Source organism: Semicossyphus pulcher, unplaced genomic scaffold, assembly GCF_022749685.1.
Source record: "Semicossyphus pulcher isolate SPU_LCO1_2020_fin unplaced genomic scaffold, fSemPul1.0.p SCAF_19, whole genome shotgun sequence".
Classification (NCBI taxonomy): domain Eukaryota; kingdom Metazoa; phylum Chordata; class Actinopteri; order Labriformes; family Labridae; genus Semicossyphus; species Semicossyphus pulcher.
The window spans coordinates 5,883,044-5,896,510 of NW_027211692.1; the positions used below are offsets into that span (position 1 = coordinate 5,883,044).

At 40.5% G+C, this 13,467-nt stretch overlaps 1 protein-coding gene across 1 annotated transcript in view; it reads right to left on the reverse strand.

The window, feature by feature from the left end:
- The window catches only part of tenm4 (teneurin transmembrane protein 4), a 140,408-nt gene that overhangs the window by 65,269 nt on the left and 61,672 nt on the right, over positions 1 to 13,467 (reverse strand). The window contains exons 5-9 of the mRNA XM_069668102.1: positions 11,621 to 11,870; positions 9,748 to 9,822; positions 9,394 to 9,492; positions 8,228 to 8,463; positions 1,402 to 1,566 (exon numbers count right to left, since the gene is read on the reverse strand). Of these exons, the coding sequence (XP_069524203.1) occupies positions 1,402 to 1,566; positions 8,228 to 8,463; positions 9,394 to 9,492; positions 9,748 to 9,822; positions 11,621 to 11,870 (825 nt within the window). The remainder of the gene's footprint in view (positions 1 to 1,401; positions 1,567 to 8,227; positions 8,464 to 9,393; positions 9,493 to 9,747; positions 9,823 to 11,620; positions 11,871 to 13,467) is intronic.

A 13,467-nucleotide genomic window follows, 5' to 3' on the forward strand; every position in this document is an offset into this window, starting at 1 on the left:
TCAATACGGCGATAAAATACAATTAAAGTCAAAGTCATAAAGTAAAAACCGTAATTATAGAAGACACGGATCTCTAATGCAAGCACCCGCTCAAGTACGAGCACTTCTTATGCCAAAAATTGTCCATATGGTCCACAATACACCTTATATTGGACTCTGTGGAAATGGCAACATCTGTTTGCCCATGTAGATGAGCTAATTTCAGCAGTGATGTCTACTAAAGCAGACGTCCATACAAACTACCCCCAGGACTTGGTGGCAGACACGGCTTTCGGTTACACGTGGCACGGCAGATGGCAGTCTTCTCAGAAGTCCATCAGTGGCGACGAGTTTTATCAGACACGACAGACTCCCCGTTTCCCGGATCTGAGCATCACATAATGCTACAACACGCGGGCTCATTCTCCACATGTTGGGGTGTGTTTGTATTTATGCCGCACATTAATGGTGTACTCATCAGGCTGTTTAAATAAATCATAAGACAAGGCCAGTGATAATGGGCCTCATGGTTAAATAAATGGTGTTCTGCAGACTAAACTACAGCATAATGCTTTGATGGGGGAGAGGACTGAGAAAGAGAGATCTACACTGAATTTCAACCGGTACACATCTGCATCACCTTGATAAACATTAGAGAGCTCATCATTGTTTCTGGTGACAGCACTGCAGCATGAGACTTATTTAGAAAGCTATGGCTATTGATTTCCTATCAGCAACAGCTGCCATGCAGGGTCTAAGCTCAGCTGTTGTCATGCTTGTTGTTAGCTGAACACACTTTCTGCTGTCTGGTAAATGAAAAAGACAACTCCTGGATTCATCTATATGGTAATGACCCCATCTTCTACCTATTGTAGTCTGCCTCTGGCAAATCACATGGTTAAATCTGGGCCCATTTGTTCAAGAATGGAAGAGAGCAAACTTTCCTCGAGTCGAGCAGTTGCTACCGTGGGGTGAGCACATGCTTTCTTTGGCTGCCAGGAAAGGCAGCCCAGACTTGGAGATGAAAGGATCACATCCGTTCTGAAGAGGACAGAGTGGCTAATCCCCCTCCAGCCCCTGGATACTCCGTCCCTTAAGCTGTCCCATTCTCTCCCTCCAGGAACAAATAACACTTTCCCACTTACAACAACTTTCATAGGATTACAATGCAGATCTCTTTGCATACCATGGAGACCAGTGAACACAATGTGAAACCGGATGACAAAATAATAACAAACTTGCTTGAGCTCCTCAAAATGTCATCTGTAAACTTTAAGATTTGAAAAACTTTTTTGCTCGTGCAATGTTTTTTCTTCACTGATGGGCGTGCAACAGTGTGCTACATTCAACTACAAGTGCTGAAAAAAGTCTTGTGAAGTGTATTTTATTAAATTCGGTTATCCGTATAAAACTTGCACTTACTGTCATCTTTCCCCTTGCGGTCAGGTATTTCCAAGCCTGTGTTGCCGAGTGGTGGCAAGCTCAGATCAGTAGGAAAAGGTAGGCCACTTGTGTTGTCCTCTGACAGCTGGTACATCTGTCTCTGCATGGGTTGCAGGTGCCAGTTTAATCCAAAAAGGTGCATGGCTGAAATTTTAAACATAAGACAAACTCAGAATTGATTTATGTTAATATTATGTAAAAAATGTTTTATGTATAATAAAAAAAACTTTATTTAGTACAAAGTAATCGGCAGAACTCTGAAGGAACTTCTTTGGGGTAACTATCCAAAGGTGACAGCTGTAAGCTGGGAGGCACAGGAAGTTGACTCTTTAGAATAAAGAACAATATGCTTTGGTTTAATGGTTAATGGAAATTTTTCAAAAGTGCTGAGCAGTAAGATCAGAAGATGAATGCTCTCCTGACTTCATGGGACAACATCTGTCTCAACGCACCAACATCGGCATGGACCATCCCCACCCCATTCCAACCCCATTACCTCTCCAGTCCCCTGCTAAACCAGGGGACAAAAGGAAAAACACATCAGCAGGGAGACACCAGGGGTGTTTCAATGTGAACACAGTGGATGAAGCATGCTGATATTTCACAAGGTCGACAAAAGAAATGTCCTTTGGAACAATGGCAGTAGAGTGCAGGACCGAGGAGGAGGGGCTGACCATGACAGATCACCAATAAGAGAATGGACAAGACCAGCTTAGCAAGGCAAAAACTACCTTGGAAGTCAACAGTCAGCAGAAAAGGCCCAGAAACTCAATATAGCTATTTTATTGGTTTGTTGGTTCTCTTAAGCTCCTCAAGTAAATAAGCACACAATTCAATTATAAAGAGTGGACTTATCTGACAGTTTTAGACTGACGCTGGGAGTAAGACCTCTCCAGTCCTGTCACTGTTGTTTTCTTTAAATGCGTTTTCATTTTTTATCTTCTATAAGAGAAGAAATGCTTCGTGTCACCAGTAAGCCTTTCAGTGACAGTTCAGACAATGGAGAAAATGACATTGTCTGTCATTACTTGAATATATGGACAAAAATACTTCTGTTAGAGGACTTTCAGATCAAAGTGCCTTTTTTTAACACCACTTTAAAACATGCATAAATTATGACACCTTACGATAAGTGAAGGCTTTATACATGAATAGAGAACTTTTTCACACCTTCAGCTTATCTCTGAAGCTTTGTTGTTTCCAATTTGTATTTGATGTATTACGGTACATTACAGCAGGCAATATGTGCAACAAAAACACAGTGGACCATTGTTGTGTTTTTGCCTTGTGACATTTTGTTGAATGTGTTGAGAACACACTCACCATGAGAGGAATCCTAAACATCCACGCTTGATGTAAACACACCATCTTATATCATGCACTTTTTGCAGTCTCATCTCTGGTAATCAAAGTTTTTTATTTCTTCAAAACTACACTGAAACGTCTTCCTCGCCTTCTGTACGGCAGCATACAAGAACTCATAACTCACATGAAGTCATATTTATTATGATGGCATATAAAACAATTCTTTTTTATAATTAGAATGTGTTGTAAACAATTGTTGGTCACTTCTTCATGGACACATGTAGTCAAAAAGGGGTTCTCAGTGTATTTTCCAGCAGTGTGCAGCAGAACCTTCTTAGAGCAACAACAAGACACTTTCGATGGTTGATTTGCCACAGCAGACCAATGTTTCATCACTACAGTGTCTTCAACATAATGACCATCATCCTCAATAAATATAAAATTTAAGACTGTAGTTGCTTCATTATCCAATGATTCATATCAAATCTGTATCATCAGACTTGTACGTAAACCCCAAAGAATAAAAGGAATACGCAGCAACAGTGCGGCTATCAGGAAAAAAATGCATTGCAACATTCCCTTCCAAGATATTGAAAGTTCAACTGCAATACCAGCATCTGTTCTGTGTCTGTCCAGTGTGGAAGTGACTGTGTCAGTGGAGGACAACATAGAGGAGACAGATGGCTTTATTTGTCATTTTGTAAGCTGCAGAAAGGCATTCCTTGTGATTTGTGGCTCTACATTGACTTGCGAAATGGAAAGAGCGTCAGCGCATGTTGCTGGCAGAACCACTGCAAAGTCACCAGGCAGGGTGTCATTCCAAGTGTCCTGGTAATCTTGTCTCTGTGAGCTCTGTTCCTCATCCCATCCGTCCCCGAGGCCTCTAATGGAAATTGGTTGATGAGGCCTCCCATCCTCAAAGAATTACTTGAACGCCTTCTTGGTATCTATGATATGCAGAGCTTTGGATCTGAGCCAGCGAAGCCTCCTGATTTTGTTTTGCTCGCTTTCAAACTTTGCAAACACTGCAATGACACGCACGAGCCTGCTGCAATTGGTTGCAGAATGAAGACAGGTTGTAGGAATAACAAGGTACTTCTAATGAGATAGCTACAGGCGCAGACAAGCTGTGTCTGCGTTCCAGCAATGCCACTGACCTGTCAAGAGGACTACACTTCGTAGCATCGCCCCTTTTTTCCTGAGCACATGTTGTGCCCTCTTTTCGCTTATCTCTTGGCAGGAAGTTGGGTCACACCATGTGCCAATTAGGGAACGGAGGTACTGTAGAACTGTACTGTAGTGAAGACTTCTCAGCCAATCTGAGGAAGTCAGTGCTTATTGCTGTGGGTCATCTGCCAGCATTCTTGAGCTCCTTATCCTCTGATCTAAGGAACTCTGTCCAACTAGTGCACACTTCAAGGGAAACTATGATGAGAAGAAGCCTTTTTCTCATTTTACTTGTCAAAATCTTAAAATCCTGTGAGCATCTAAAAAGGCGATCTATGGTGTGTTTTAAAAAAAGCCTGCATATTATACAGTCGTATGTTTGCCTTGGACTGAAAAGTGTTAAAACCATATGGTTAATTAGTTGCTACAAATAAAGACTTGGATAGGTGTTAAACATCGCTGCTCATTTCTTAGCTATCTGCATTTAGACCCCTCTTGCCATGGCTGCTTATTGTGTGAAATCTGTTCTCTGTGAGGGTTATTTTCACACGATTTAAAGTTGAACCAAATCACTAATACTGTAAACTTTGCACTGTTCAATATCCTGCACACCTGTACAGTTTTTAATCACACCTGTTGTATATATTTTGTACTATTTGTATTATACGTATTGCTTTTATATTTTTATTCTTATTCCTATGTTTTATCTTATTCTATTTAAGTCTTTAACTTAATTTTATTCTAGTTCTGTGTTAATTGTTCTGCACCAAAATCACCAAAACAAATTCCTAGTATGTGTAAACCTACTTGGCAATAAACGCCGATTCTGATTCTGATTCTGATAAAGCCACACATCTTTCTAGGAACTCATCATTCTACCACGGACATGCTGTGCCAAAAAACCCCAAAACACTGTGAAAAGCAAACGTGAAGGAATAACACAAACTAATAGAAGTCTTGCCATTAATGAATCTGTGAAATTTCCATGTTAGTGAGAATCTAACTTTGTAAACTCCATTTAAATAGTTGTACAAAGTTAACCAGTTTCTGGCTACGAGTCGGAGCAGCATTCCCATGCTCTACTTCTCAAAACAAAACACTACAATTCAATAATGATGTATTTCTTCTGGTATTCTGCCCCTCCAGTTGAGGCAGACGGCTGTTCAACATGAGTCTGGTTCTGCTCGAGGTTTCTGCCTGTTCAAAGGAAGTTTTTCCTTGCCAATGTGCCGAATATTGCTGAGTGCTACTCATGGTGATTCATGTTGGGCCTCTCTTTAAATAACTTAACAAAGAGTCGGTCTAGACCTGCTCTTTTTGTAAAGTGTCTTGAGATAACTCTGGTTAAAATAAAATTTGATTGATTGATTGATTGATTCCTGTAGTGAGGAATGACGGATTTAAAACTCCTGCTGCTACTGATAATAATCGTAATAAAAATGAACAACACAAACTACAACAGATAGAATTATAGGTGAGTGACAGTTTTAATCTCCTTTTGATTTGCCTGTATATATTGAGAATTACGTCAGAGCAGCTTAAATATAACTGCCACAGAGTGGGCTATAGCATCTACTGAATATGAACAACTCTATTGCAGCAAATGTAGATGCATATTTTCTGTGTGCTGACCGCTGACCATATGTAAACTACGTCTATCCCCTTCATCAACGTATAAATGAAGACTGCTTATCAATGCTATACAACCCTCCAAAAAGCAGTGAAATGCTGCATGCTTAGCAGCTGTATGTAACTAACACACTTCTTAATTTTTAATTAGCAGCAATTGAATGTGGATGTTCTTTTTTTTAAGCAATGTTTTCCAGTTACATTAAAGTAATTTTTTAGTTTTCCATCCATATAAAGCGATGGAAATCTTAATGAATGTTGATATTTCCTTAAAATTATAATTAAGCTGACTGATAAACAATTTTTTTCCCCCAGTATTTACAAATCTAGATACTCTGGCATTTTGAAAAGCCAAATCAAACCAAGCCGTTATGTTCTGAAGTACTTAAAGACGGACAAACAGGTGGAATCTGTGTTGCAGATTGGATGATCATGCAGTGAACAATTTTCTGGGGCCATTCTCTTCGTCCTTGGCTGGATACCCAGGGTGAATGGAAGTGAACACAGGAGGATACTGATGACCTTAAAATGAGGAACATATAACAAATGTGCTAATGAGCGAGCCGCCGCAGAGAAAATAGTGCCATCTTACACCCCCGACCTTTTTGCACTTTAAAATGTGCCAATTTTCAACGCTGTGAAAAAAATAAAAGCATGCCGTAAGTCAAAACATCTGTCATGAAGCATAATTGGGTTCATTAGACATCTCACCAGAGTTCCCAATTACAGGCCCCAATAATTAATTGCACTTGAAATTAAATGTATTTTCTCATCAGCCTTTAATTAAACATGGCCCTCGTTCTTGATTGGAAATTCGGATCTTCGGGTGAGGTTTGGTCTCCAACATGTTTACTCTTGGTGCATCAGGAGATTGTGTGAGTTTTGCAGGGTATAATTACACAGTCTGATTAAGCACTATCAGGCTGATGGGGCTCTGTGGCTTTTGGCTTAGTCACAAGCAGTAAACTGTAGACACATACAGTATCTCTACGTCTACAGCCAAAACAAACCGCTGATGCCAAAAACAAGCCGAACACCAACTTGCGCACACCCGCTGACATTGATTTGAAATTCCTTGATACGTAGATAAATTCCATGAACAGCAACCAGCTGAATCCCTTTTTAATCGAGCCTGTTCTGAATTTCAAATGAAACAATTTAAATAGCTCTGATGACATGAAATGAATAATCAGATTTTAGTTCGTGTGGCCTCAAGGAAATGATAGCTTTTAATGATTGTTACAGCATAATGCATATCTATAACAAATGTCCCCAATGAAGAATTCATTTATCTCATTGATGAGGGCCATGCAGAAGGATCTGGCTGCTCTTTCATTGAATTCTTGCATATGAACTACGATGATCTCAGCAGCCTTCAATTTGAAAAACCATTTCTTTTCCTGAGCGAGACTGAATTCAACAGTGTGACCATTTATATGTTAAACAGGTATGCAGATTTATTTTAGATGGTGAAACATATTAAAAAGAAGTGTGTGTCATCTCCTCATTGGAATTTGTAACAACTGAAGAGGCCGTAGTTTTGTTATTTATCAAAAGGTACTGCTGTTTTTTTTCATGTCGATCACCTCTTCCTTGGAGCTATATGCCAATCAAGGCAACATTGACAGTCCCCAAAGCCCTTCCACTGGAAGAAACCAAACTCACATCTTCACAAGATCACTGATCTACCCACAATCCTCGCTGTTTAATATTCCTTCCATACCTAGCCAATCTGTTGCAGGGGAGGCTGCTGTTATGGTTGATTGCTGAGAACCTATAAGCTCAATTAAAGTCTATTTATAACTCTCTCTAAGTTATAAAAACAAATTGTCGTGTAATGAATTTGCTGATTGATGATCAAACACAGTAATTAAACCTCCAGCAAGTTAAAATGTTGGGAACACATACATATTTGGGAATGCTCTTTGTACAGAAAGTTTGAAAAATCTCTGCTCCTGATTAAGAGTTACATTTTGTTGAAAAGATCAGAAAGAATATGATGAGATTCGAGTAAGAACAAAGAGCTGGGGTCACAGATTAGTATGTGATCTGTGAAAACTAAATCACATATTGCTTGAAGAATAAACTTCCACATATATTAACTTTCCTTTGTTGTTGTTCTACTTCTTCTTGAGTACTTGAGTAAACAGTCTTGTATATAGATCACACAGATAAATAAGAGACTTCATAATTAGATATGGATAAGATTCCCTTATGAGACTAAAGAAATCAAGAAGAGCAGAAGAGATTTAATAGCATAACTCAGATAGCACAGCAGGTTTGCTTTACCCAGCTGGATCCTCGGTCTGCCGGTCAGTGAATTTAAAACAAAATCAGATGAATATGCTAAATCTAAAGTCCTCTCTTATGTGATGGCTGATGTCTTTTTAATTCATTCCCCATTGACCTATTCACAAGAGCAAGAAACGGCATTGCCCGTCCGTACAGATTCACTCATCCCAATCAATGGGTGATAATGTTATTTCAGACGAGGTGTGTGGGCGAGGAGTCAATCTATGAGCTCCTATATAACAACGCTCATATGCGGCACGGAGTGCAGATTCAACACTATTAAAAGGGGTGATAAAGGGAACACAATAGAGCATGGACTCATACTATGTCTGCAGGTTAGTAGGGGGTGGGGCTGTGGGTGGATAGGTAGAGGCGCCCACCCTGGTGTGTAAAAGCAGTAGAGGTGACTCACCGATGAAGTAGGCCAACAGGAACAGCAGTGTTACTGAGATGAGGATGGCACTGAGAGCAGCACATTTCCAGTTGCAGTGTTTATAGGGTTTCTTCAGGCTGAAGGCAGGTCGAGAGAAGGTGTTTCGAGGCAGAGGGCGTGGGGGAGGCGAGTACACCGTGCTGGAGGTCAAAGGGTATCCTGGTGATGTTGTGCAATACATTGGAGATGTTCCTCCTGGTTTGAACAAGAAGTGCCTGGAAAAAATGCATTTTCCTGTTAGCCTTAACAGCAACACTCATTTCTCAGGGATGTCTATCATCATAATGCTGAATGTTACAATCCAACTGCAGCCCCTTCCACTGGTAATTCTTTTTTCCAAGCACATTCAATACTGTTACCATAGTCACGCTTCTGCTAGATTAGTCAGAATACTAAGGCATAGTGGGTTTTGCTCAGTCGAAACTGTGAATCAATATTAAATCTAATTTAAAGGACTAGTGACCGCAGCTGGCTCTTGTTTATGTATTCATGCCAGCGTGGTGAAGAGTAATTCCCAGTAACTATGTGTCAAGGCTGTCCAGAGGAGAGACACAGAATATAAGGTTGCAGATTGAAGTTGAACAGATTTATTCGTACTTGGAGAACATGGTTGGCTATCTCAGAAAACATGTGTAGAGCTGCGTTTCCGAGAGGCGTATGAGAAGCCCATCGGAGTCACTGGCAGCGGCACTGTTGTCAAGGCTGTTTTACTGACAAGTTTACAAGAAGCTCCTGAGCGACAGTGACATGAATGTGATTGAATGTCACATTACGATGTATGATGTGGAAAGTCACTGAGACCATATTTCATTTACAAATACCAGGACAAATCTCGGACGTGTCCTATTCCTATTCTTGCAATAGGAGACAACATGGGCAACTGTGTTTCATAAAGCGGTCATGCTTAACATTAATCAAAGGTTATACAAGCCAACAATGTGACTTAATGCAAGCTGTTGTAGTTGTACTAAACAGGAAAGGGACGGATACAGCAAAGATTCTAGCACTGCAGGAGACGTACTGATGGTTGACAGCATTTCAAAACAGAGGATGTTGATGGAAAAATAGCACAGGCATCACTATCGTTTTCATGGCAAAGCAGACTCTGACAGCAGTGTGAGCCAGATAGCAAACATGCAACATACCCGTCGTTGTACGTAGCATCATGGCGTGCTGATGCCAGAATGTCCATCTCAATGAGGTTGTCCTGCAAAGTCTCTAGGAATGTCTGCTTTGCTAAGTTTCTACACACAGGTGAAAAGATGGATATGAAGCTGGTGTGAGATGTGCGTGCAATAAACACAGAAATGCCAATACAGTAAGTGATCACCAAGCAACATCAAAAACAACAACAACAACAACAAGAACAACTGACAAATGGAGATCAAGACAGACAGCGTGGGACAAAGAAACCAAGGCCCTGATGGAACTATTTCTACGAAGGTGTGAGACAAATAACATCTATCTCTCTTGTTCCCCTGATTTGGGCTCTGCCATACCTTGTTTTGTACGAGCCCTGCCCTTCTCTGCAAGCGTCTTGCTCCTCTCTGATAAACATTAGAGTATTCTGGCTCCTTTAAGGTTGTGGTTGGAAGAAAACAATGCATCACTTACAAATAATAACCTTACGTTTTTTAACACTTTATTCAGACAAAACACTTAAATCTTAATTTAATTTCTAGATACAAATTAATTTGTCACTGAAGTTTCATAGCTTTCACGCTGGATGGTATCCTTATTTAACTCTCCATAAAACACAATTTCAGTTTCATGTTTCCCGCAATGCACTCCGCACTTAAAGAGCTCTGTTCCATGTGTAAATACTGCAGAAATGCAATGGAGAAATGAGCTGTCCACATGCAATGGGCAGGCTGAACACGTTCAGTGGTACAAGAGAAAAGCCTTGTTTTTGTTCCTGGCATCTTTGAGGCCAGTAGTGAAGTCAGCTCATGGTCTCTGAAGCTTTTGTTTTGGAGTAGAATGCAACTTTTAATGAAGAGAGAGATGCTTGGCAGAAACTCTAAAGAAAATTGTGAGGCTTTATAGGGGCATCCAACTGCTGGCACCTCTCCAATGGCAGAGCATAATAAGACCTAGTGGTGCAGAATTGATCGGGGCCATTAAATTTCACAAAAATGATAAGACAGTGCCATTGTTATGCTTTTAACAAAGTAAAGGTGACAGATAATACTTCTGCGTCCGTGTGAATATTACTAATGGTTTCACTGGCATTATTGGAACCTAAGGCGTCGGGCTGTCTTTAAGGGAATAGATCATAAAAACTACTTAAATGGTTTGAGCATCATTCTTGCCTGTTGCAGATCCAGTTTCCTCACCATCTGTTTTCTGCTCCACAGGGAATACCTGTGCAGGATTCACTTTGGAGCCGGATGACGTGTAATCATTCATTATACCGCTAACCGTCCTTCTACCAGCTGAAATTGATGCTCATTTTCCTGTTGACTGAACCGTTGCACAAAAATTGGAGAAGAGACAGTAATTCTTTTCATGGTTGGTTGTTTCGCCATGCCAAATTAGCTATAAGCTATTTTGTTGTAAACAGTACTTTCATTTATTGCAACGTACCATTCAGACTATAGACAATAGTGAGGTCTGGAGTTTTTCAGTGGAATGCATTGAGTAGACCCTAATAATAAATCATCTTAATAAAGAGAAATATGTTGTTTATCTGTGACAACTTCCTCAGAAATCAAGGAAACAATGGCTTTTTATTCATATATGCTCAGCAGGTGACCTAGTCCCACTGTGAAGGCCATGTTTTGTTTTGGGTGTTTTTCAGAGTAATTTCATCAGTGCGAGCTTTGAGATAATTTGCCTTGCTATTCTTGATTTTATATTGCCTTGCAATAAGACTAGCCACAGATATTCCCTTTGTTACAATAACACTTGACAGATCTACTTCACACAAGGGCCTCCTATTGAGAAATGTGCAGGAGAACTGAATACTGATTAATATGAAATAAATAAAACTCAAGGCTGAAGTGGAGGAGCGGTGAAGCCGGCTCAAAGGAGCCTGAATGTAATTTTGCAAGAACTGTTTCATATCCAAAATGATTATAATTACTCTGCTGTTTAACTCAATATCTTGCGCCGTTAGGATTGCTAACATTAAACAAAGAACCAAAAGCAGGACTTTTCTGTTGTTTGCCACAAAATCATGTAGTTCACAAATATAGGCCTTTGCCCCCAGCAGAATAGTTTCCTTTTTATTGCTTTGCTTCTTGTTAGCACCGCAGTAATTTAATATGGAGCAGACAGCATGAAAACCTGTGTTTAATGGCGCCAGCTCAAGCCCAGTCTAACAAATGACAACAAATCTGTGCATTGTCGGGGAGACAAGTTACACAGTACCTTGTTTCCAGGGGGATGTTACTGTTTAGCAGCCAGTTGTCCTGAGCGCTACCAGTGTCTGGACCACTGGCTGGACCCTCAGGGGGAACAGAGCTGTCTGTGGGCGCGGGGCTTGGGTTGCTCCTAGGCGTGTAGTTGCCTCTGTTCAGAGAATTAATGGAGGCGGCATGGTGCTGATGATTTGGCGAGTGGGAGTGGGAGAGGGGTAGAGGAGGCGTCCGCAGCCGAGAGTGGTTTTGAAAAGCGCCGTCTGAAGCAAAAGAGAGAAGAAATAAAACATGTTACAAAAAATGTAGAAGAAAAACAATTCATCTCTATTATTGTTTGTTTTTTAGGAACCTGGCTACCTTTGGAGGCACCATCAAAGACCATCAAAGTTTCACAGGCTTTGCTAGTGTGTGTCTGTGTCCCTTTCTTGTGTGTTTCAGCAGGGTAAGAAGAGCCTTATGTTATATTTTAACTCCCCTAGCCTTAACACTCTGATTGATGAACAATTAGTCATAGTTTCTCCGGCAGCCCATAAATTAACTCCTAAACTAAAGACTAATTTCTCTGAAGAGCCCCAAAGCCCTTAAGTGAACCACTCTTAAAAAAGTCCCCCTTCCGCTCATTATTTCTCCCGATTGGTCTCTATCAGAGTGTGCACTCCGCCTCCCACAGAGACTTGGGACTGTTTACTGAGACCGGGCACGGGCTCATGTGTAAACATAAAGCTGGACTCTGGAAAGTGACCAACTCTTTAGACCTTTTGGACATTCACTTAGCCAATGAAGGATATTTGTTCTATAAACAATAGCCTGTTTCACTCTGGCTTGTGTCACAGCTCAACAGAGGCAAACGTACAATTTGGAACATTAATTTATTGAAACTAACTATTCTGATTTGCTAACAACTTGCGTTATAAGAAGTGATTCCAGCGGTCTAGCACAAGTCCAGATATTTCAGCAGCTTAAAGCTTTGCTTCTTTTTATGCGATCGTTCAGTAGCTCTGCTTTCACTTTACATCCGATGATTGGAAAGTGTTACACATGGAGAGTAGAACAACAGATTTCTTCCTGTGGTCCTACTGTTTATGGACTTTCTCATACACATGGCGTTTCACATGATAGGGGACCAATGTCCTTGTGCACTGTGTAGCCATCTATTTCCACATCTGCTAAGCCATTCATCAATCAATGAGCGCCTGGCTTTACACAGAGTGAAAGAGCTGCTTCTCTTTATAACAGCAAGCCTCCTTTATTTCACAGATATCCGCAATACTAAATTGCCAATTTACAACACAGAGAGTGGAATATAGACACACAGAAAGCTTATTTTAGAGAATCAGCTCCTTCATTTAAGAAACACCCACACCAGCCAGAAAGCCTGCAGTCATTTCAGACTTTTTTTTTTTAGGGGTCAGGAACAAGAAACCACCATATCAACATGTGTCAATCAAGACAGATTGATAAACAAACTGTCGAGGTGCAAATGTGACTGTGCTGAGAACAAAGTAGCATTCGGCTTCAGTGCTTACGGCATTTCAGGAAAGTGTTCACAGGTAACATGCTAATGACTCACCAAAGAAAAACAAGGCTAAAATGTGGTGCGCTGCAAATCATGAAAAACCTGCTTAAGCCTTTTCCTGCAAAGCTTTAACAGGAAACGTATTAAATGCTTTATTATTATATTTTGTGTAATTCTTTAGAAATCAATGAAAGGAAAGAACACTCTTTTTCACTTTCAGGCTCCATTTTGAACCTGGCTCCCTGCCACTGAGATCACATATTTTACAGGATGAAGCTTTTGGCAGAAACATTTTTCTTATTCATCATGTTGGTGAGAATGCTATATTGTGCATTTGACGC